Source organism: Oncorhynchus mykiss, chromosome 1 (assembly GCF_013265735.2).
Source record: "Oncorhynchus mykiss isolate Arlee chromosome 1, USDA_OmykA_1.1, whole genome shotgun sequence".
Lineage (NCBI taxonomy): Eukaryota > Metazoa > Chordata > Actinopteri > Salmoniformes > Salmonidae > Oncorhynchus > Oncorhynchus mykiss.
In genome coordinates, this window is record NC_048565.1 from 22,548,932 (window position 1) to 22,575,225 (window position 26,294).

At 43.2% G+C, this 26,294-nt stretch overlaps 1 protein-coding gene across 4 annotated transcripts in view; it reads right to left on the reverse strand.

Moving 5' to 3' along the window:
* LOC110509621 (low-density lipoprotein receptor-related protein 5) overlaps nucleotides 1–26,007 on the reverse strand; it is an 82,379-nt gene extending 56,372 nt beyond the window's left edge. Inside the window, exons 1-6 of one of the 4 annotated variants that reach the window (XM_036970786.1) lie at nucleotides 25,516–26,007; nucleotides 13,427–13,627; nucleotides 12,941–13,157; nucleotides 10,727–10,924; nucleotides 7,704–7,900; nucleotides 202–333 (exon numbers count right to left, since the gene is read on the reverse strand). In XM_036970786.1, the coding sequence (XP_036826681.1) occupies nucleotides 202–333; nucleotides 7,704–7,900; nucleotides 10,727–10,924; nucleotides 12,941–13,157; nucleotides 13,427–13,627; nucleotides 25,516–25,600 (1,030 nt within the window). In that variant the 5' untranslated portion in view covers nucleotides 25,601–26,007. Of the gene's footprint in view, nucleotides 1–201; nucleotides 334–3,691; nucleotides 6,923–7,703; nucleotides 7,901–10,726; nucleotides 10,925–12,940; nucleotides 13,158–13,426; nucleotides 13,628–25,033; nucleotides 25,480–25,515 lie in introns of those variants that run through there. The other 3 variants (XM_036970849.1, XM_036970897.1, XM_036970958.1) reach the window with 3 other exon arrangements.
* Nucleotides 26,008–26,294: the final 287 nt, after the last annotated feature.

Below are 26,294 nucleotides of genomic sequence, written 5' to 3' on the forward strand. Positions count from 1 at the left end.
CGAGTCTCAAATGGCACCTTATTTCCTATATAATGCACTACTTTTGACCATTCAGGGCCCATAGAACTCTGTTCGAAAGTAGTGCACTGTATAGGGAATAGGGTGGCATTTGGGACGCATAGTGCCCCCTATAAAAGACTGAGTAGCTAGTAACCCACACCAGATGATGGTCTAGATGGTCACAGACAGCTAGTCTCTTACCTGGGCGACAGGTCTTCCCATCCTCCTTGAGCTTGACTCCAGTGGGGCATGCACAGCTGTAAAAGGGTTGCATGGGCGACAGCAGGCACAGGTGGGAGCAGCCTCCATTGCTGTCGCTGCATGGGGTATGGACTGTGGGCGCAATGAGCAATGTCAGAAGAGATAACAAAGATGGGGTCCTTTCAGTTTCACTGACTAAGACTGAAATCCACACTGCAAACACCCATCAGTCCCTCCAGAATTTTGTTTGGATTTTTTGTGATATTTGCGGGAAAAGTTAAGGACTTTGCTGCATCAATTTTGACATTTTCAAATTATTTTGTCCAAATTCTCACAAATCCACTGACTAGGGAAAGTTGATGTGTAGCTTGACTGAAACATATGCGATTGGTTAAAATTGCAAGCCCTCTTTTTGTACTGCGGTGATGGGTCAGTTTTAGGCAATAATATTGTGATGATTTGAATGTTTTATGCAGAAACATTGCAGTGATTGGTCAAATTTGCAAGCCCACGCATAATATGCAGGAAATTGGTGATTCAACAAAAACAATTCTATCACAGAATCGCATAATCCTGGAGGGTCTGATCTAGTCATATGCATTGGTGTATATTCAGAGAACCATTTTCACAACATAACAATTGATGGAGAACTTGGGAAGACTAAAAGTAAAACCAAAGAAAAACATTTTCAAACAAGACCAACATTGATATTTCCCTCCACAATAAAATCACTGCTTGGACAATAGCTGTGCCATAAAGTTTGATATCATGTGGTGAGATTTTCCTTGTCTACTCTCAGCATGGCACTACAGAGCTACAGAGCCCAGTGGCTGGCACAGCAGAGCAGCAAACACCAACCCTCTCCCCTTCACACAGCACTACAGGCTGATTACAACAAGGCTACATTCAAACTACTCAAACTCCTCTCACACGCAGTCTAAAAAAAGCCAATACATTTTTGGATTTGATTTATGGAGGCTTGATATACAGGTAAGGTAATGATTTATTGGCCAATGTTATAATTCTTTTTACATTTTTATTTAACTAGGCAAGTCAATTAAGAACAAATTCTTAATCACAATGACGACCTACCAGGGAATAGCAGGTTAACTGCCTTGTTCAGGGGCAGAATTACAGATTTTTACCTTGTCAGCTCCGGGATTCAATCCAGCAACCTTTTGGTTACTGGCCCAACGCTCTAACCACTAGGCTACCTCCTCAATTTCCATGTCATTTACTCAAAAAAATCTAACCCTTCTTTCTCTACATCCCCTGCCCTCCCCACACTCCTGGAGAGAAGCAAACCACCATAATGGTGGAGTTCTTTATCATTCATTCCCCAAACAAACACACACAATAACTGGCGCACCAATGTTTACACACTGCCAAAGTAATCAGTTTGTCACTTCCAGTCTCAACACACACCCACGCACGCATACACACATGCCACGGAGATGGGAATCATAGCGTGCTGGAACATCTCTGTTTCTGCACAGCACAGACATTTATTTGTCCAGCCAGGAATGTCAGACATTTGAAAATGTTCATTTCTTGACAGATTAATTGTACACCATGACCCCATTTTACTGTGTATGGACACTAACTGTCCATCAGTTCAGTCTAAAAAATATCTTTACAAAACAAAGGCAATCTTATGTTGTGCATAAGAAAACTAAGAGTACTGGGGGGACATTCATGTGTACTTAACATTAACATATTGTACAGATTGAACTGAAAAGGCACTACATACTGTCTGGTTGTCTGATTGATTTTATTGTTGTGTCATGCATCTTTACAATGCCCAGCCCACATGGGCTTATTAAACATGATTTGCTTTATCCAAACAAGATGATCATACATGAACACACACATTTATGTAGGCTGTCTAATAGGACACATCATTAGTTATTGTCTGGCTGGCTGTCTATCTGGACCCAGCACTAGTTACTGTCAGGCTGTCTATCTGGACCCAGCACTAGTTACTGTCAGGCTGTCTAACTGGACCCAGCACTAGTTACTGTCTGGCTGGCTGTCTATCTGGACCCAGCACTAGTTACTGTCAGGCTGTCTATCTGGACCCAGCACTAGTTACTGTCAGGCTGTCTATCTGGACCCAGCACTAGTTACTGTCTGGCTGGCTGTCTATCTGGACCCAGCACTAGTTACTGTCTCGCTGGCTGTATATCTGGACCCAGCACTAGTTACTGTCTGGCTGGCTGTCTATCTGGACCCAGCACTAGTTACTGTCTGGCTGGCTGTATATCTGGACCCAGCACTAGTTACTGTCTGGCTGGCTGTCTATCTGGACCCAGCACTAGTTACTGTCCGGCTGGCTGTCTATCTGGACCCAGCACTAGTTACTGTCTGGCTGGCTGTCTATCTGGACCCAGCACTAGTTACTGTCTTGCTGGCTATCTATCTGAACCCAACACTAGTTACTGTCTGGCTGTCTATCTATCTGGACCCAGCATTAGTTACAGTGTGGCTGTCTGTCTGGATCCAGCATTAGATACTGTCTGGCTGTCTGCCTGGACCCAGCATTAGATACTGTCTTGTTGTCTGTCTGGATCCAGCATTAGATACTGTCTGGCTGTCTGCCTGGACCCAGCATTAGATACTGTCTTGTTGTCTGTCTGGACCCAGCATTAGTTACTGTGTGGCTGTCTGTCTGGACCCAGCATTAGATACTGTCTGGACCCAGCATTAGATACTGTCTTGTTGTCTGTCTGGACCTAGCACTAGTTACTGTCTGGACCCAGCATTAGTTACTGTGTGGGTGTCTGTCTGGACCCAGCATTAGTTACTGTGTGGCTGTCTGTCTGAACCCAGCATTAGATACTGTCTGGAACCAGCATTAGATACTGTCTTGTTGTCTGTCTGGACCTAGCACTAGTTACTGTCTGGACCCAGCATTAGATACTGTCTTGTTGTCTGTCTGGACCCAGCATTAGTTACTGTCTTGTTGTCTGTCTGGACCCAGCATTAGTTACTGTCTGGACCCAGCATTAGATACTGTCTTGTTGTCTGTCTGGACCCAGCATTAGTTACTGTCTGGACCCAGCACTAGTTACTGTCTGCCTGTCTATCTATCTGGACCCAGCTGTAGATACTGTCTGACTCTCTAGCTGGACCCAGCAATAGTTACTGTCTGGACCCAGCACTAGTTACTGTCTGACTGTCAGACTATCTGGACCCAGCTGTAGATACTGTCCGACTGTCAGACTATCTGGACCCAGCTGTAGATACTGTCTGACTCTCTAGCTGGACCCATCAGTAGTTACTGTCTGGCTGTCATTCTATCTGGACCCAGCAGTAGTTACTGTCTGGACTGTCTATCTGGACCCAGCAGTACTTACTATCTGGCTGTTTATCTGAACCCAGCAGTAGTTACTGTCTGGACTGTCTATCTGGACCCAGCAGCAGTTACTGTCTATCTGGACCCAGCGGCAGTTACTGTCTGGACTGTCTATCTGGACCCAGCAGTACTTACTATCTGGCTGTCTATCTGAACCCAGCAGTAGTTACTGTCTGGACTGTCTATCTGGACCCAGCAGCAGTTACTGTCTATCTGGACCCAGCAGCAGTTACTGTCTGGACTGTCTATCTGTACCCAGCAACAGTTACTGTCTCGACTGTCTATCTGGACCCAGCAGTACTTACTATCTGGATGTCTATCTGAACCCAGCAGCAGTTACTGTCTGGACTGTCTATCTGGACCCAGTAGCAGTTACTGGCTATCTGGACCCAGCAGTACTTACTATCTGGCTGTCTATCTGAACCCAGCAGCAGTTACTGTCTGGCTGTCTATCTGGACCCAGTAGCAGTTACTGGCTATCTGGACCCAGCAGTACTTACTATCTGGCTGTCTATCTGAACCCAGCAGCAGTTACTATCTGGACTGTCTATCTGGACCCAGCAGCAGTTACTGTCTGGACTGTGTATCTGGACCCAGCAGCAGTTACTGTCTATCTGGACCCAGCAGCAGTTACTGTCTATCTGGACCCAGCAGCAGTTACTGTCTATCTGGACCCAGCAGCAGTTACTGTCTATCTGGACCCAGCAGCAGTTACTGTCTATCTGGACCCAGCAGCAGTTACTGTCTATCTGGACCCAGCAACAGTTAATGTCTATCTGGACCCAGCAACAGTTACTGTCTGTCTGGACCCAGCAGCAGTTACTGTCTATCTGGACCTAGCAGCAGTTACTGTCTGGACTGTCTATCTGGACCCAGCAACAGTTACTGTCTGGACTGTCTATCTGGACCCAGCAGTACTTACTATCTGGCTGTCTATCTGAACCCAGCAACAGTTACTGTTTGGACTGTCTATCTGAACCCAGCAACAGTTACTGTCTGGACTGTCTATCTGGACCCAGCAACAGTTACTCTCTATCTGGACCCAGCAGCAGTTACTGTCTATCTGGACCCAGCAGCAGTTACTGTCTGGACTGTCTATCTGGACCCAGCAGTATTTACTATCTGGCTGTCTATCTGAACCCAGCAGTAGTTACTGTCTGGACTGTCTATCTGGACCCAGCAGCAGTTACTGTCTAACTGGACCCAGCAGCAGTTACTGTCTATCTGGACCCAGCAGCAGTTACTGTCTATCTGGACCCAGCAGCAGTTACTGTCTATCTGGACCCAGCAACAGTTACTGTCTGTCTGAACCCAGCAGCAGTTACTGTCTATCTGGACCCAGCAGCAGTTACTGTCTGGACTGTCTATCTGGACCCATTAGTACTTACTATCTGGCTGTCTATCTGAACCCAGCAACAGTTACTGTTTGGACTGTCTATCTGAACCCAGCAACAGTTACTGTCTGGACTGTCTATCTGGACCCAGCAGCAGTTACTGTCTATCTGGACCCAGCATTAGATACTGTCTGGACCCAGCATTAGATACTGTATTGTTGTCTGTCTGGACCTAGCACTAGTTACTGTCTGGACCCAGCATTAGTTACTGTGTGGGTGTCTGTCTGGACCCAGCATTAGTTACTGTGTGGCTGTCTGTCTGAACCCAGCATTAGATACTGTCTGGACCCAGCATTAGATACTGTCTTGTTGTCTGTCTGGACCTAGCACTAGTTACTGTCTGGACCCAGCATTAGATACTGTCTTGTTGTCTGTCTGGACCCAGCATTAGTTACTGTCTTGTTGTCTGTCTGGACCCAGCATTAGTTACTGTCTGGACCCAGCATTAGATACTGTCTTGTTGTCTGTCTGGACCCAGCATTAGTTACTGTCTGGACCCAGCATTAGTTACTGTCTGGACCCAGCATTTGTTACTGTCTGGACCCAGCATTAGTTACTGTCTGTCTATCTATCTGGACCCAGCATTAGTAACTGTCTGGACCCAGCACTAGTTACTGTCTGCCTGTCAGACTATCTGGACCCAGCTGTAGATACTGTCTGACTCTCTAGCTGGACCCAGCAATAGTTACTGTCTGGACCCAGCATTTGTTACTGTCTGGACCCAGCATTAGTTACTGTCTGGACCCAGCATTAGTTACTGTCTGGACCCAGCACTAGTTACTGTCTGCCTGTCAGACTATCTGGACCCAGCTGTAGATACTGTCTGACTCTCTAGCTGGACCCATCAGTAGTTACTGTCTGGCTGTCATTCTATCTGGACCCATCAGTAGTTACTGTCTGGACTGTCTATCTGGACCCAGCAGTACTTACTATCTGGCTGTTTATCTGAACCCAGCAGTAGTTACTGTCTGGACTGTCTATCTGTACCCAGCAACAGTTACTGTCTCGACTGTCTATCTGGACCCAGCAGTACTTACTATCTGGCTGTCTATCTGAACCCAGCAGCAGTTACTGTCTGGCTGTCTATCTGGACCCAGCAGCAGTTACTGGCTATCTGGACCCAGCAGTACTTACTATCTGGCTGTCTATCTGAACCCAGCAGCAGTTACTATCTGGACTGTCTATCTGGACCCAGCAGCAGTTACTGTCTATCTGGACCCAGCAGCAGTTACTGTCTATCTGGACCCAGCAGCAGTTACTGTCTGGACTATCTATCTGGACCCAGCAGTACTTACTATCTGGCTGTTTATCTGAACCCAGCAGTAGTTACTGTCTGGACTGTCTATCTGGACCCAGCAGCAGTTACTGTCTAACTGGACCCAGCAGCAGTTACTGTCTATCTGGACCCAGCAGCAGTTACTGTCTATCTGGACCCAGCAGCAGTTACTGTCTGGACTGTCTATCTGGACCCAGCAGTACTTACTATCTGGCTGTCTATCTGAACCCAGCAGCAGTTACTGTCTGGACTGTCTATCTGGACCCAGCAGCAGTTACTGTCTATCTGGACCCAGCAGCAGTTACTGTCTGGACTGCCTATCTGTACCTAGCAACAGTTACTGTCTCGACTGTCTATCTGGACCCAGCAGTACTTACTATCTGGCTGTCTATCTGAACCCAGCAGCAGTTACTGTCTGGACTGTCTATCTGGACCCAACAGCAGTTACTGTCTGGACTGTCTATCTGAACCCAGCAACAGTTACTGTCTGGCTGTCTATCTGGACCCAGCAGCAGTTACTGGCTATCTGGACCCAGCAGTACTTACTATCTGGCTGTCTATCTGAACCCAGCAGCAGTTACTATCTGGACTGTCTATCTGGACCCAGCAGCAGTTACTGTCTATCTGGACCCAGCAGCAGTTACTGTCTATCTGGACCCAGCAGCAGTTACTGTCTGTCTGGACCCAGCAACAGTTACTGTCTATCTGGACCCAGCAACAGTTACTGTCTGTCTGGACCCAGCAGCAGTTACTGTCTGGACTGTCTATCAGGACCCAGCAGTACTTACTATCTGGCTGTCTATCTGGACCCAGCAGTACTTACTATCTGGCTGTCTATCTGAACCCAGCAACAGTTACTGTCTGGACTGTCTATCTGAACCCAGCAACAGTTACTGTCTGGACTGTCTATCTGGACCCAGCAGCAGTTACTGGCTATCTGGACCCAGCAGTACTTACTATCTGGCTGTCTATCTGAACCCAGCAGCAGTTACTATCTGGACTGTCTATCTGGACCCAGCAGCAGTTACTGTCTATCTGGACCCAGCAGCAGTTACTGTCTATCTGGACCCAGCAGCAGTTACTGTCTATCTGGACCCAGCAGCAGTTACTGTCTATCTGGACCCAGCAGCAGTAACTGTCTATCTGGACCCAGCAACAGTTACTGTCTGTCTGGACCCAGCAACAGTTACTGTCTATCTGGACCCAGCAACAGTTACTGTCTATCTGGACCCAGCAGCAGTTACTGTCTGGACTGTCTATCTGGACCCAGCAGTACTTACTATCTGGCTGTCTATCTGAACCCAGCAACAGTTACTGTCTGGACTGTCTATCTGAACCCAGCAACAGTTACTGTCTGGACTGTCTATCTGGACCCAGCAACAGTTACTGTCTATCTGGACCCAGAAGCAGTTACTGTCTATCTGGACCCAGCAGCAGTTACTGTCTGGACTGTCTATCAGGACCCAGCAGTACTTACTATCTGGCTGTCTATCTGAACCCAGCACTTGGATGTCCATGGGGGAGTAGATTCCACTGAGTATCTCCCTCCTCTTGTCTCCAGTGTGTTTGTTGCAGGCGTGGATGGAGCGGGTCTGCCAGTCTGTCCAGTAGAGAGTCTCGTCTGACAGGGTGAGGGCAAACGGGTGGGTGAGGGTGCCCTCCACCACAGTCTCCCTGTGAATTCAACATATGTTTACAGAGCAGAATACCGTTTTTATCTTTAATGCATGACAGTTCAACTATCTTTAATGCATGACAGTTCAACTAACCACCCAAAAACAACCGAGAGCCCCTTGGTTGGGATCTCTCTGAGACCCTAAAGCAGATCTGTTAGAACACGTAGCTTTCAGGAGCCGCTTCAAGCCTTTTCCAGGAGGAAATAAAACAAATCAGGTTGTCAGACTTTAATGGAGCATCTGGTACACTCTTTAGAAGGGGAACGGTTGCACTAATGGTACAGCTGTCCTGATTCAGAAAGGAAGTCAGTCAGAGCAGAACAGCATAGTGCAACCCCATCCACTAGTACAGCACTCTGCTCCCTTCGGCTCCAGCAGACAACACAGTCAGGCCGGTGACTACATACAGTTGAAGTCGTAAGTTTACATACACGTAGGTTGTCATTAAAACTCATTTTTCAACCACTCCACAAATTTCTTGTTAACAAACTATAGTTTTGGCAAGTCGATTAGGACATTTTTCCAACAATCGTTTACAGACAGATTATTTCACTTATAATTAATTCCCTGTATCACAATTCCAGTGGGTCAGAAGTTTACATACACTAAGTTGACTGTGCCTTTAAACAGCTTGGAAAATTCCAGATATTATGTCATGGCTTTAGAAGCTAGGACCTCCACAAGTCTGGTTCATCCTTGGGAGCAATTTCCAAACGCCTGAAGGTACCACGTTCATCTGTACAAACAATAGTATGCAAGTATAAACACCATGGGACCATGCGGCCGTCATACCACTCAGGAAGGAGACGAGTTCTGTCTCCTACAGATGAATGTACTTTGGTGCGAAAAGTGCAAATAAATCCCAGAACAACAGCAAAGGACCTTGTGAAGATGCTGGAGGAAATTGGTACAAAGGTATCTATAGCCACAGTAAAATGAGTCCTATATCGACATAACCTGAAAGGCTGCTTTTCAAGCCATAAAAAAAGCCAGACTACGGTTTGCAACTGCACATGGGGACAAAGTTCGTACTTTTTGTAGAAATGTCCTATGGTCTGATGAAACAAAAATAGAACTGCTTGGCCATAATGATCATCGTTATGTTTGGAGGAAAAAGGGGGAGGCTTGCAAATCGAAGAACACCATCCCAACTGTGAAGCACGGGGGTGGCAACATCATGTTGTGGGGGTGCTTTGCTGCAGGAGGGACTGGTGCACTTCACAAAATAGATGGCATCATGAGGTAGGAAAATGATGTGGATATATTGAAGCAACATCTCAAGACATCAGTCAGGAAGTTAAAGCTTGGTCTCAAATGGGTCTTTCAAATGGACAATGACCCCAAGCATACTTCCAAAGTTGTGGCAAAATGGCTTAAGGACAAAGTCAAGGTATTGGAGTGGCCATCACAAAGCCCTGACCTCAATCCCATAGAAAATTGGTGGGCAGAACTGAAAAAGTGTGTGCGAGCAAGGAGGCCTACAAACCTGACTCAGTTACACCAGCTCTGTCAGGAGGAATGGGCCAAAATTCACCCAACTTATAGTGGGAAGCTTGTGGAGGGGCTAGCCAAAATGTTTGACCCAAGTTAAACAATTTAAAGGCAATGCTACCAAATACTAATTGAGTGTATGTAAACATCTTACCCACTGGGAATGTGATGAAAGAAATAAAAGCTGAAATAAATCATTCTCTCTACTATTATTCTGCCATTTCACATTCTTAAAATGAAGTGGTGATTGATCCTAACTGTCCTAAAACAGGGAATTTATACTAGGATTAAATGTCAGGAATTGTGAAAAACTGAGTTTAAATGTATTTGGCTAAGGTGTATGTAAACTTCCGACTTCAACTGTTGGTTGGTAAGGGATCCATTTCCAGAGGGATAGAGGGTGACAGCATGTTCTCCCCAAAACGTTAATAGCGTTTGAAGAACTTGGTTGGGAGAGAAGAAATGTATTACATCCCGATTTCACAGCTATTTCGCATTTGACGTACTTGGAAGTTGGACATGTGTGTGTTTGAAGCCATTTAAAACATACTGCAAACTGCTCCATTAATCAGACGTCTCAAGAATGTGCAGATGAAAAGCAAAAACTCTCGCTTTAACACAGAGAATAGGTCAATGCTAACAGAAACTACTTCTGGGATGAAGTTTACATTTCTCCGTAAAAGTGCTTATGATAATTCCAACCAACTTCAACAATGGAGTACCATTACTGGAGGTCAATTATGCAATTCAACTGTCTCTTGCCAATTGGAAAATTCTACCATGGTGCATCTTGTTCGTATCCTCAATCTCAAATTGGGAAATTGTTTCCTGAGCAACTTATACACAAACTCTAAGGGCAATACAACTGCATTGGTCTTGAGAAAACAACCTCTCTCATTCTACATCCTGTTGAAAGTGGTCTATTGTCTAAACAAGAAAAGGTAAACATGCCATACCTCTTTATTAATATTGCCATTAAACCTCAATTACACAATCTTTGCCCCGAGGGCCCCAATCACAACCATAATGCCAAGTCAGATAGGGTTACAACAGTATGGCGGAGATGTCATTTCCAGTTTAGAGAACCGCACAGAGGGAGGGGTCACAACTCGGCCTACGTGCAGAGCCAATGTTTGGATTGGGGCCTCCAGATTCAAATGTGTTTGGATTGGAGGTTTCATCCATACCATCCTCTGAAATTAAGTTCAGCCCAGTGCTATAGTTCAGTCTGGGATCCCTGGCTGTTTTTCCACTAAGGGTGTAAAAAACAATAATGAGAAGAACAGGGAGAGAGGGAGAAAATGTGTGCTCGAGAGAGAGAAGACCAACTAACCGTGAGGAGCCGTCCAGGTTGGCTCTGTGTATGAAGCTCAGCTTGGCGTCTGCCCAGTACAGTTTCTGTTCGTCCAGGTCAATGGTGAGGCCATTGGGCCAATAGATGTCCACCTCCACGATGATCTTCCTGTTGCTTCCGTCCATCCCTGCCCTCTCGATGCGAGGCTCCTCCCCCCAGTCTGTCCAGTACATATAGCTGGAAAATAATTGTGTCAAAATCACAACCAATCTGATCAGGCCAAACAAACCCACCCACATAACCACATCTGATACCTATGAAAGAAAAGTCAGACAAATGGGTTTTATTTGCACTGGGCAAGTCTTGTGGTTGGAGCCAAATGCAGCTGGAAACAAACTAGACAAAACACCCAGCAAAACACAGAGTGAGTCTTATCAGTGGTGCTCTACAAAGGGCTTGAAAGTTGAAACCTTTTTTCTACTTATCCTCATTTTAAAACCACAGATGCTCGCAAACATACGCATGCACACACACACAAATTCACATGTCTACAGGTCCTCTGACAAAGCCAGATATATATCTTAAAATTCGCCAGATCTCCAAGCTGTCTGCATGTTGTGCCCAGAATAGCTGCAGTCGCTTCAATGTGCACTACATTGAAAGCAGGCTTAATTAGGCATGCTAAATTTCTATTCATAGACAGCTATGGAGGTGGATGGGCAGGGAAGGCCACCAGCAAATATAACAGATCTAGGTGTGGGCCCTAGGTTCGGTTAAATTGACAGAATCAAAATGGTCTAAGAACTGAAAAGCGATTCTAAAATAACCTAACCAGACACAAACTTACAGAATTTGTGAACAACGTATGAGCTGCCTCCTGGTTTCCCAATTGTCCTGGTCTGTGGTTCACAAAATGTCTAGAGAAGGTGTTGGTAGGACTGGGCGATATGGCCAAAATATCATCACAATATTTTTCACATTTTTGACAGTATGACATATTTGAAGGTATTTTAGTTTTTTTAATAATAAAAGTTCTAAATATGCTTTATGAGTAGTGCATGACCCTAGGGTGGCAACACATACAGTACATTCTAAGTGTTTTAATTGGGGATTTCTCCTTGTATAAAACAAACTTCAACCAAAACTTGGGATATCGTGGGCACTTTGAATTCAATGCTTTTTGACATGACAATGAATGAAAAAGCCAGGGAGGAGTTATTGTGACAGGGCTGGAACCAAAGTGTTGGTCAGTTTTTCCCAGTGGACGCTAATTAGATGTTACATTAAATGTTATCTTGCTTTATGTAGCTTGTGTGTAGCTGTGTGTCTAAGACAAGTTTTCCCTTGGAACATTAAAGTTAATTCTATCATCTGATGCTTCTTAAATATTAATGCTTCGCATATTCTTCCGATTTAAAAATATACCGTTGCACACACATGCTGATCTAGGTCTACACTGAACCAGAATCTGGTCTTACAGGAGACGTTGAATATGGCGATTCTCCTTCAAGTCCAGGAAGCAGCCATTCAACTGGCCTTTCACCAGCATTCAAGCTTAATAATGTCAAAGTTTGATCGGTGCCTACCAAATAATGGAGTTTCGCAGAGCAACTATCGTCGTTACTGCCATTACGGCCGGTAAGTACTTCCATAAAAGGTCTAAAGAAGTTACATGCAACCGAAAAAATGCCTTGTCTGGAAAGAATCTAAGTATTGTTTTTGACCAAGTGCCATATCTTTTCTGCACCTCCATTAAAATCAAAATGTGGATTTGTGGAAGAATGGATCATCGTTTTACACTCTTCACCCTTTTAACCTTTGTTTCGTTTTATAACCCCATGTTAATAAATTGCAAAACTCAGGTTCTTGAGGTTTGAAGTTTTTTTTCACAAAACCATACATGTTCAAAAATAGCACCAAATCCATGAAATAAAAAAGGTATTACTGCAGTACTTTCCACTGACTAGAGTGAAATTATACTGACTCAATAATGCTAACAATGGATACACATCCTTAGTCCCCAACATATAATTAGAAACAGTGCCCTATGAGAGAAGAGCAATCAACTCCAGAGGATCTACGCAACACAACAACAGGAAACAGACCCAGCTGAAAAGCAGGTTTTCAACCATCTCACTCAACCAACAGATGCATATATAACCATAAATACACATGGATGGAAGGGGCTGCTGCTGTGGATACATCACCAACATCCCCGTCAGGGGAGAGAGAGAGGCCAGGCCAGAGACTCACCGGTGGGCTGGGTTCAGGGCGATGGCCCTGGGCTGGTCCAGGTCCAACCAGAATAGCACCTTGCGAGAGGTGCCATCCAGGTTGGCTACCTCAATGCGATTGGTCTCAGAGTCGGTCCAGTATAGTTTACGGCCCAGCCAATCACAAGCTAGTCCGTCAGGGGAGTCGAGACCCGACACAACAACCGTTTGCCTTGTCCCCAAGGCCTCTTTCAGAGCTGAAAACAAAAGCCCAACATTTCAGTAGGAACACTTAGGTCTAAACTTCAATATCAATATCCCTCCATTAATAGTGACATTCTGCTGTTCTTTTCTAGATGTATCCAGAGGTGTTGGACCTTTCTTCAAGTTTTTCTGTTTTGCAGAATAAATTGTTTTTCGATTATATTTGCACCAAACTTAAAAACTAAATATTTAACACACTTACAAATGTAAGACAACAACATAAGAACAGTCCCTAACTTGGATGTAGCAGTGTGAAGCTTACAGTTGGTGGACTGATTGTAGTAGGTTTGCTTGATGGCCTCCTCGCTGACATCGGTCCAGAAGATGAGTCCTTCAGAGTAGAGGAAGTCCACAGCAGCAGCATCCTCCAGATCACTGACCACCACTGCTGACTCTGGCCTTCCCATCTCCACATCCACCAGCCTCACATCCCGCCGGTTGGCAAACAGCAGCAAGGGGGATCCTGAGGAAAATCAGAAGAAATACATTAAAGAAAGGGTACACAGCCAGCTATTCTCATTTAGTACCGCCACCTACCAAGGTTGAAAAGTAACTAGGCAGAGAATTCCATGACAGTTCATGTTAGTTACATTTAGAATCGAGTTAGATATTCCGCAATGAGAGTGAAAGCCAATAGCCAAAGGCTGGATTGCATAATGTGCCACCCAGTAAGTAAGTGGTGCCTCAGTGACTTTTGAGTGGGATGGAGGCATTGGATGCATGCACACAGACTGATGTCATCACATGCAGACAGTGCTGACACAATGCCTGCAGAGAAAAGAGGAGAGAGGGCTGTGGGTTAGGTGTGCCACGCTGTGGTTTACCAGCATGCCAGGTAACTAAGCACCAAAACACCAGACAAGAGCCATCATTAGTTTCCACCACAGCACAGCGCCTCACTGGGACAGTTACTCCAATGCATCAGTTTAATATATGAATAAGACTGAGTGGCATAGTAATAGAAAACTTATGGTGTCAGCTCTCTGCCACTTGAATAGACTTTTGTTAAAGAGCATAAAAATCTGTACTTGGCCTAATAGAGTTTTAAAAAAGTATTTCCATCTAAAAGGACCCATGAGCACCAACATGTGAAGTTCATCGTAGCCAGGGTTTTCGTTGGCTGGCAACTGGCAGCTTTTTCCTTTTTTTTTCCTATTACTGAACTAACAAATTGTTTACGGACAAAATGACCAGCAGAAAAAAAATCCCTTTGCAAGATAATGCTTTTTATTCATCGATGGAAATACGTTTGACAGTCATGCTTATCAGTTGATAGGTTATTTGTGTGTATTTTTGTTAGTCATCATGTATCTTATTTATCCAACACAACTATCACACGCAGACAGCATACAGAGCGTATTTTGAGTGGGATTTCTCCTCCTGTATTAAAACGTGCTTTTATAAGAACATTCATTGCGCAACAATTCTAAATGGAATCGCGTGTTAAAAAACATTTTGGTGCATGATTAAAAATAGCTACAATTTCATTTTTTTTAACTGGTAATTGAAGCCCGCATGTATAAGAGATTTTCATCTCGGTCACATACGGAACAGGAGTTGCACGTTCTGTTAAAATGCATTGTCATAATCTAAATGGGATTTCTGTCATTCTGAGCAATGCATATGGGTCCGGTAAATTTCTCAAATGGCCGTTAAAATGTTTAATCTTTCTGGTCATGTTGTCCGGCGCCACATTTTCAAAGCGGAAACACTGACAAATGTCAATGTAGGTGTCAAATGAAAACTAAGAGTCAATTTTATTTTAAAGGCTCACTTTTTTTTTTTTTCCATCAAATTAATTAGGAAAATGCAAAGTCTTTGATTTCTGGTAAAACATCTACCAGAAAATAAGTGTTAAAATGCAGAAGAAATACACTGCTCAAAAAAATAAAGGGAACACTTAAACAACACAATGTAACTAACTCCAAGTCAATCACATTTCTGTGAAATCAAACTGTCCACTTAGGAAGCAACACTGATTGACAATAAATTGCACATGCTGTTGTGCAAATGGAATGGACAACAGGTGGAAATTATAGGCAATTAGCAAGACACCCCCAATAAAGGAGTGGTTCTGCAGGTGGTGACCACAGACCACTTCTCAGTTCCTATGCTTCCTGGCTGATGTTATGGTCACTTTTGAATGCTGGAGGTGCTTTCACTCTAGTGGTAGCATGAGACGGAGTCTACAACCCACACAAGTGGCTCAGGTAGTGCAGCTCATCCAGGATGGAACATCAATGCGAGCTGTGGCAAGAAGGTTTGCTGTGTCTGTCAGCGTAGTGTCCAGAGCATGGAGGCGCTACCAGGACACAGGCCAGTACATCAGGAGGCGTGGAGGAGGTGTCTGCTCAAACGGTCAGAAACAGACTCCATGAGGGTGGTATGAGGCTCCGACGTCCACAGGTGGGGGTTGGCTTACAGCCCAACACTGTGCAGGACGTTTGGCATTTGCCAGAGAACACCAAGAGTGGCAAATTCGCCACTGGCGCCCTGTGCTCTTCACAGATGAAAGCAGGTTCACACTGAGCACATGTGACAGACGTGACAGTCTGAAGACGCCGTGGAGAACGTTCTGCTGCCTGCAACATCCTCCAGCATGACCGGTTTGGCAGTGGGTCAGTCATGGTGTGGGGTGGCATTTCTTTGGGGGGCCGCACAGCCCTCCATGTGCTCGCCAGAGGTAGCCTGACTGCCATTAGGTACCGAGATGAGATCCTCAGACCCCTTGTGAGACCATATGCTGGTGCGGTTGGCCCTGGGTTCCTCCTAATGCAAGACAATGCTAGACCTCATGTGGCTGGAGTGTGTCAGCAGTTCCTGCAAGAGGAAGGCATTGATGCTATGGACTGGCCTGCCCGTTCCCCAGACCTGAATCCAATTGAGCACATCTGGGACATCATGTCTCGCTCCATCCACCAACGTCATGTTGCACCACAGACTGTCCAGGAGTTGGCGGATGCTGGGAGGAGATCCCTCAGGAGACCATCCGCCACCTCATCAGGTGCATGCCCAGGCATTGTAGGGAGGTCATACAGGCACGTGGAGGCCACACACACTACTGAGTCTCATTTTGACTTGTTTTAAGGACATTACATCAAAGTTGGATCAGCCTGTAGTGTGGTTTTCCACTTTAATTTTGAGTGTGACTCCAAATCCAGACCTCCATGGGTTGATAAATTTGATTTCCATTGATCATTTTTGTGTGATTTTTGTTGTCAGCACATTCAACTATGTAAAGAAAAAAGTATTTAATAAGAATATTTCATTCATTCAGATCTAGGATGTGTTATTTTAGTGTTCCCTTTATTTTTTTGAGCAGTGTATATCAAAACACAATGTTGAAGAAAAGACCCCTGCCAACTAATATCAACACATTTTTTGTTTTGGAAATTGCTTTCTGTAAGTTTGTTTATGAATTATTAAGTGATTAAAACTCAATGCTGTTACAAAATCGGTAATGGAATTAATGCAATTGAATTGGCTACAATGGGAAATCATCGTAGTCACAAACCAGTTGAGTCACCTCCTACTGTCCTCCCTTCAACAGGGTAAAAACCCAGACTAATCACAATGTACTGCCCGTCTATCTACACAACCTCAGAACACGACTCCTCATTCTTGACTACAAAAGAGTTGTGAGGCAAATTAACAGATGAGCTACACATGTTAAACCCTCCCCATACATAACCTTGTTTAGACCATGATTTTATTGCGGCATAAAATCTGGATTCCACAAACACATACCATATGTCTTTGTAGTGTGGTGCACCTGCTAGACAGTGAGAGAGACACTGAGAAGACTGCTATCATACAGGTACTTGTGAAGAACAAGGGAGAAGAAGCTTGGCATGCTGACCACACTGCTCGTGTCACGTGCACAAGTGTTGCTAAATAAATGTACACATACATGTTATACAATCGCTGCAAGTCCCTCTTCTCCCGTCTCCACATTGCTTTTTAGGAGCATATACCCACATGGGTAATTGAAAGATGAACTGAGGTTCACACTCAAGTCCAGTTGGTAGTGCACCTTCAAGTTGGTTGCCAACCGCCATATAAAGTCCAAAGAACAAGAAGCCTGGAGGAGAGATTACACGAAACACACTTTTACCCTTTTATCTGTGGATTAATTGTCGGAGTAGAGGACCATGTGCATTTCAGGTAAAATAGCAACCCAATGTTAATCTAGCTAGCTAGCTAAATTCACATGTTTAATGCTTTTCGACCTGTCCCCAAATTAATATAGTTGTTTCAGAGTTCGTTTTGATATTTCAACCTGCGTATCCTGATCGCGTCTGGTGTGGGTGGACAAAATCAACATGCGACAGGACAGCAGTGGAGAAGGTTCCTCGGCCTACACATCACGGACAAACTGAAATGGTCCACCCACACAGACAATGTAGTGAAGGCACAACAGCCCCTCTTCAACCTTAGGAGGCTGAAGAAATTTGTCTTAAAAATCCTCAAACTTTTACAGATGCACAATTGAGAGCATCCTGTCGAGCTGTATCGCCCACCGCCTGGTACGGCAACTGCACCGCTCACAACCGCAAGGCTCTCCAGAGGGTGGTGCTGTCTGCACAACGCATCACCGGGGGCACACTACCTGCCCTCCAGGTCACCTACTGCACCTGATGTCACAGGAAGGCCAAAATGATCAAGGAAAACAACCACCCGAGCCACTGCCTGTTCACTAGAAGGCGAGGTCAGTACAGGTGCATCAAAGCTGTGACAGAGAGACTGAAAAACAGCTTCTATAACAAGGCCATCAGACATCACTAACACAGAGAGGTTGTTGCCTAAATACAGATTTGAAATCATTGGCCACTTTAACAAATGGATCAATGGTCACTTTAATAATGTTTACATATATCTTGCATTACTCATCTCATGTATATACTGTATTTTCATACCATCAATTGCATCTTGCCTATGCCGCTCTGTCATTGCTCATCCATATATTTACATGTATATACATTCTTATTCCATTCCTTTACTTAGATTTGTGTGTATTATGTAATTGTTGTGGAATTGTTAGATTACATGTTAGATATTGCTGCACTGTCTGAACGAGAAGCACAACCATTTCACTACACTCGCAATATCATCTGCTAACCATGTGTATGTGACCAATACAATTTGATGTTAGATGTAAAGCCACAAGTCATAGCCTAATTCTACCATAAGGCCATGTGTGCCTCTTTCCTTTCTTCCCTGAATCACAGGTGCATAGGTCAAAACTGAAAGAGGATAAGTGAGACCTACAGAGGAACACAAGAACACAATGAACACAGTATCAATCCCTAAAAATGTACAGGAGAACTAGACCTATGCTCTAGAAAAGCCACAATCACAGAAACGCTGCCTCTAGAAAATAGGCATACTCAACACTTGGCATACAACAAGTAGCCTACATACTTCTTATGAGATCTCAAGGATGTAGTGTAGAAGAAGTTCTAAGTGGTTGTGTGTATTGGCGTGTTAAAAATAAATATGCAGCACTGGTAATCCAAAGGCATTCCTAACAAGACAGCAGAATGTGGAGGCCCAGGGAGAGACCAACGAAAGCCATCAGTGAGGATTCTTGACACCTCAGCCCCCAGTGGATACATAACAGCGGGGATTACAAAGATCAATCTCTCCACAACAGCTGATCTTTTTATGAGAACAGAGCAGAGGCAGCAGCCAGGCCTGTCCACTCCACATTCTGCAAACCAGTCTCACTCTGTCTCTGCCACAACCCAAGAGGCAGGGCCAAGGAGAAGCCAGTCTCACTACAAGAAACAATGCCAGCTCTTTCCTAAACATCCATGACTGGCCTTTGGGCACGATCATTCACTCAGAAGAGTGATGTTCATCATCATGTTCAAGTGGCTCCACCAGCAGGATTATCCAGCTAATATATACATGGAAACAAACAGCCTATGGGCCACATTTTCATTTGGTGTTGTAGCTAATAAGGCTGTAGCTTAACTCAGCACTAACATCTAGGTCTAACCGGTGAGGGTTAACTCTCTATCAACTCTATATACACTAGAACAGGGATCATTAAATACAGTGCCTTGCAAAAGTATTCGGCCCCCTTGAACTTTGCGACCTTTTGCCACATTTCAGGCTTCAAACATAAAGATATAAAACTTTATTTTTTTGTGAAGAATCAACAACAAGTGGGACACAATCATGAAGTGGAACGACATTTATTGGAAATTTCAAACTTTTTTAACACATCAAAAACTGAAAAAATGGGCGTGCAAAATTATTCAGCCCCTTTAAGTTAATACTTTGTAGCGCCACCTTTTGCTGCGATTACAGCTGTAAGTCGCTTGGGGTATGTCTCTATCAGTTTTGCACATCGAGAGACTGAATTTTTTTCCCATTCCTCCTTGCAAAACAGCTCGAGCTCAGTGAGGTTGGATGGAGAGCATTTGTGAACAGCAGTTTTCAGTTCTTTCCACAGATTCTCGATTGGATTCAGGTCTGGACTTTAACTTGGCCATTCTAACACCTGGATATGTTTATTTTTGAACCATTCCATTGTAGATTTTGCTTTATGTTTTGGATCATTGTCTTGTTGGAAGACAAATCTCCGTCCCAGTCTCAGGTCTTTTGCAGACTCCATCAGTTTTTCTTCCAGAATGGTCCTGTATTTGGCTCCATCCATCTTCCCATCAATTTTAACCATCTTCCCTGTCCCTGCTGAAGAAAAGCAGGCCCAAACCATGATGCTGCTACCACCATGTTTGACAGTGGGGATGGTGTGTTCAGCTGTGTTGCTTTTACGCCAAACATAACGTTTTGCATTGTTGCCAAAAAGTTCAATTTTGGTTTCATCTGACCAGAGCACCTTCTTCCACATGTTTGGTGCGTCTCCCAGGTGGCTTGTGGCAAACTTTAAACAACACTTTTTATGGATATCTTTAAGAAATGGCTTTCTTCTTGCCACTCTTCCATAAAGGCCAGATTTGTGCAATATACGACTGATTGTTGTCCTATGGACAGAGTCTCCCACCTCAGCTGTAGATCTCTGCAGTTCATCCAGAGTGATCATGGGCCTCTTGGCTGCATCTCTGATCAGTCTTCTCCTTGTATGAGCTGAAAGTTTAGAGGGACGGCCAGGTCTTGGTAGATTTGCAGTGGTCTGATACTCCTTCCATTTCAATATTATCGCTTGCACAGTGCTCCTTGGGATGTTTAAAGCTTGGGAAATATTTTTGTATCCAAATCCGGCTTTATACTTCTTCACAACAGTATCTCGGACCTGCCTGGTGTGTTCCTTGTTCTTCATGATGCTCTCTGCGCTTTTAACGGACCTCTGAGACTATCACAGTGCAGGTGCATTTATACGGAGACTTGATTACACACAGGTGGATTGTATTTATCATCATTAGTCATTTAGGTCAACATTGGATCATTCAGAGATCCTCACTGAACTTCTGGAGAGAGTTTGCTGCACTGAAAGTAAAGGGGCTGAATAATTTTGCACGCCCAATTTTTCAGTTTTTGATTTGTTAAAAAAGTTTGAAATATCCAATAAATGTCGTTCCACTTCATGATTGTGTCCCACTTGTTGTTGATTCTTCACCAAAAAATACAGTTTTATATCTTTATGTTTGAAGCCTGAAATGTGGCAAAAGGTCGCAAAGTTCAAGGGGGCCGAATACTTTCGCAAGGCACTGTAGATTCATCGGGGGCCGAATACTTTCGCAAGGCACTGTAGATTCATCGGGGGCCAGGACATAACTACAAATAATTTGTAGACGGACTATTGACTGCAAGAAGCCGAAACAGATACAGTTGAAGTCTTAAGTTTACATACACCTTAGCCAAATACATTTAAACTCAGTTTTTCACAATTCCTGACATTTAATCTGAGTAAAAAATCCATGTTTTAGGTCAGTTAGTCAGAATAATAATTTATTTCATCTTTTAATTCTTTGATCACATTCCCAGTGGGTAAGAAGTTTACATACACTCAATTAGTATTTGGTAGCATTGCCATTAAATTGTTTAACTTGGGTGAAACGTGTCAGGTAGCCTTCCACAAGCTTCCCACAATAAGTTGGGTGAATTCTGGCCCATTCCTCCTGACAGAGCTGGTGTAACTGAGTCAGGTTTGTAAGCCTCCTTGATCGCACACGCTTTTTCAGTTCTGCCCACCAATTTTCTATGGGATTGAGGTCAGGGCTTTGTGATGGCCACTCCAATACCTTGACTTTGTTGTCCTTAAACCATTTTGCCAGAACTTTGGAAGTATGCTTGGGGTCATTGTCCATTTGGAAGACCCCATTTGCGATGACAATGACAATTTCCCTCCCTCATGATGCCATCTATTTTGTGAAGTGCACCAGTCCCTCTTGCAGCAAAGCACCCCCACAACATGATGCTGCCACCCCCATGCTTCACGTTTGGGATGGTGTTCTTCGGGCTTGCAAGCCTCCCCATTTTTCCTACAAACATGACGATGGTCGACCGATTATTCGGAATGGCTGATTTCAAGTTTTCATAACAATCGGAGATCGGTATTTTTGGACAACGATTTGGCATATTTTTTTATTTTTTTTACACCTTTATTTAATCTTTATTTAACTAGGCAAGTTAGTTAAGAACACATCCTTATTTTCAATGACGGCCTAGGAACGGTGGGTTAACTGCCTTGTTCAGGGGCAGAACGAAAGATTTTTACCTTGTCAGCTCGGGGATTCAATCTTGCAACCTTACAGTTAACTAGTCCAACGCTCTAACCACCTGATTACATTGCACTCCACAAGGAGCCTGCCTGTTACGCGAATGCAGTAAGCCATAGTAAGTTGCTAGCTAGCATTAAACTTATCTTATAAAAAACAATCAATCATAATCACTAGTTAACTACACATGGTTGATGATATTACTAGTTTATCTAGCGTGTCCTGCGTTGCATATAATCGATGCGGTGCGTATCGTTGCTCCAATGTGTACCTACCATAAACATCAATGCCTTTCTTAAAATCAATACACAGAAGTATATATTTTTAAATCTGCATATTTAGCTCAAATAAATCCAGGTTAGCAGGCAATATTAACCAGGTGAAATTGTGTCACTTCTCTTGCGTTCATTGCACGCAGAGTCAGTGTATATGCAACAGTTTGGGCCATCTAATTTGCCAGAATTTTACGTAATTATGACATAACATTGAAGGTTGTGCAATGTAACAGGAATATTTAGACTGATGGATGCCACCAGTTATATAAAATACGAAACGGTTCTGTATTTCACTGAAAAAATAAACGTCTTGTTTTCGAGATGATAGTTTCCGGATTCGACCATATTAATGACCTAAGGCTCGCATTTGTGTGTTATTATATTATAATTAAGTCTATGATTTGATAGAGCAGTGACTGAGCAATGGTAGGCACCAGCAGGCTCATAAGCATTCATTCAAACAGCACTTTCGTGCGTTTTGCCAGCAGCTCTGCTGTTTATGACTTCAAGAATATCAACTCCCGAGATTAGGCTGGTGTAACGATGTGATGTGAAACGGCTAGCTAGTTAGTGGGATGCACGCTAATAGCGTTTCAAATGTCACTTGCTCTGAGACTTGGAGTGGTTGTTCCCCATGCTCTGCTTGGGTAACGCTAATTCGAGGGTGGCTGTTGTCGTTGTGTTCCTGGTTCGAGCCCAGGTAGGAGCGAGGAGAGGTATGGAAGCTATACTGTTACACTGGCAATACTAAACTGCCTATAAGAATATTCGATAGTCAAAGGTATATGAAATACAAATGGTATAGAGAGAAATAGTCGTATAATTCCTATAATAACTACAACCTAAAACTTCTTACCTGGGAACATTGAAGAATCATGTTAAAAGGAACCACCAACTTCCATATGTTCTCATGTTCTGAGCAAGGAACTTAAATGTTAGCTTTCTTACATGGCACATATTGCACTTTCTTCTCCAACACTTTCTTTTTGCATTATTTAAACCAAATTTAACATGTTTCATTATTTATTTGAGGCTAAATTGATTTTGATGTATTATATTAAGTTAGTGTTCATTCCGTATTATTGTAATTGTCATTATTATAAATAAATAAAATTGTCCGATTAATCGGTATCAGCTTTTTTTGGTCCTCCAATAATCAGTATCGGCATTGAAAAATCATAAATCGGTCGACCTCTAGTCCTTATGGCCAATTAGTTCTGTATGTGTTTCATCAGACCAGAGGACATTTCTCAAAAAGTACGATCTTTGTCCCCATGTGCAGTTGCAAACTGTAGTCTGGCTATTTTATGGCAGTTTTGGAGCAGTGGCTTCTTCCTTGCTGAGCGGCCTTTCAGGTTATGTCGATATTGGACTCGTTTTACTGTGGATATAGATACTTTTGTACCCTTCACAGGGTCCTGAAAGGAAAGGTAGAAAGCCTCCATTGCTCTAGAACTGTGCCCAGCTTGAGAAGTGATTCCCTAGGAGTGTGGGAGAACCAGGGGAAATCAAGACAGCCTGCTACTGAGTAGATTTCCACTAAACTTCCTCTAAATCCCCAGATGAAATGCAACCAATAACCTACTTGTATTTCAAAAGTTTAAAAAAAAGGAAAAATATTTAATCCATAGCTATACATTCTTCACCCATGGAATTGAATAACATCCACACCTCAAGACAAGCTAATTTTTCCATACACTGCCATGCTTTATTTTAAAAGTAGCCAAAACTCAGATCTATTGTATAAATAGCGTAGGTATGAAAGGATTGATTCATGATAACATGCAGTTGCAAGAAAGCAACACAATTACATAACATGGTCAAACTTAATTTTTAAATGTTAAACACTGAAGTGATCTAAGGGCTGAATCTTACCTGGGATGTGTAATGTGAGATGTGAGTATTAATAACACTTTTATAAATCATACATAAAATATATTGGCTTATTTTTTAATAAACAGTGATTGATACAAGTCACAGGGCAATATAGGGCTTCTCTCTACACACAGCACTGGGTGTTTGGCTTGACTGGTGTTTGATGACACTTGTTTTGTGTTTTAGCCTGTGAGTGTGTATTACATCCACTCACCCCCTCCCTAAACTCTGTCAAAGTCACACACTGAGATTCTCTCAGGTTGATACACACTGCTTATACCGTAGCAGTGGCCCATGGGTGTAACTAAATTAACAGTTCATTCAGAGTTGGCGAAAGAGAGTATTTCATGATAACACACTAGATATGAAAATTCACCCAAATCAATGCCAGGAAAATGGATCAACAAATTCATTGTGGGCTTTAAAGACATGTCCTAATCTGCCATTTTCAACTTGAAAGACGAACGGGCCATTAAACCGAAAAAGATTATATTTCAACTTCTCCAACTTTTGGAAATTGTTGTCTACTGCACTTGATGTGCAGGCCTAATCATGCAAGTACACTGCATACAGAAAGACTTGATTGATTTATTCCTAGACATAGCCAGCCTAGGTATTTGATCAAAGATTAACTAAGTGTATCCATACAGTCCATTCATCTATAGTGCAAACTCATCCATAGTCAACCTATTGGAAACAGCTGTCTAATAGTGCATACAAATATTTGTATGGGACCTATAACAGTGTAGTAGACAAGATGCACCAAAATAACCAGGAACTCTATAGACCTAGTCCCACTTGTAGACTTGTATTAGATATGGAATGTAATTGGTGAAAGGTTTGTTATGCATTTTGCTAGTGGTTTACATCTTACAAAATAACTAAAATGTATATTTGTATTCAGAAATATGTGCACATCAAGACTAACTGTCTCACCTATCTCATTGGGACATTCTGTAGGCCTATATTTTGCTACTCCAAAACAAAGTGTGTAAAGAAATCAGAGAAATAACGTCGTTCCTTTCCACAAACCTTGCACACTTTCAAGCAGAAACGGTGTCCTTATGACACCCGACACCGGCGATCAATCGCAGTGCATTGAGGCCTCTGAGTATAGGCTCTAAAAATGAACTTTTGCTGTACCCTGCAAGAATTAAGTAAAGTTGGGGTAAATAGTCAAAATTCCTATTTTGAAAAATGTCACTCTTCTGATCAATTGAAAACGCGAGAAAGTTTAGACTTGAGTGAACTCCTGCGATAGCCTTGCCACGGAGTGAGTATTCAACTTGTAAAGAAAAGGCTCAAACGTATATCTAAAGAAAATATACGAAAATACATGCCCATTTAACTTTAAAACACAAATGGATAACTTAATTATGGCTATTATAACTACCGACCTCTAGCGAGACACATTCACGTAACTAAAGCCACATTGCTTCCCAGTGTTTTCTAAAAAACATATTAAAACTTTGTAAACTCGGAGCTAAATCCGAACAATAAAAGTCGCTACTTACCATTAACTACAGAGAGCAAGCTACTATAAAACAGTAATTCCACGAGAAAAACGTCCATTGCAATTGCTCGTAGCTTTAATTCCATAACTCCGACTCCATTCTTCTGGTTATTTGTGCAAAATAAAGTTATAATCCGAGCGACTGTCTTGGTCGATACTTTTGTTGGAACGCTACTCCCGCCTGCCTGCCTGCCCTCATCGTGGAGGCACAAACGAGAATGACAGCGGAAAAAGGACGACGTCACTAGACATACGGTTATTTTATGCCCGTGGTGTTTCACTTGAGAGTTTTTAAATTATAGTTGCACCTTTAAAAAAAAAGCACATATCTAATGTCACAAATTCATTTACAATCATTGAATTCCAAAGCATTCAATGACAAGATCATTGCTACATCTAAATATTTTCCAAGAAAAAAAATAGATAACTTAATTAAGGCTATAAGGGGCCCGAGTGGCGTAGCGGTCTAAGGCACTGCATTTCAGTGTTAGAAGCGTCACTACAGACCCTGGCTCGATTCCAGGCTGTATCACAACCGGCCGCGATTGGGAGTCCCATAGGGCAGCGCACAATTGGCCAGGCGTCGTCCGGGTTAGGGTTGGACCAGGGTAGGCCATTATTGTAAATAAGAATTTGTCCTTAACTGACTTGCCTAGTTAAATAAAAAAATCTCACAGGTACAATATATATATATATATATATATACCACCCCTTTCAAATGAGTGGATTTGACTATTTCAGCCACACCAGTTGCTGACAGGTATATGAAACCGAGCACAC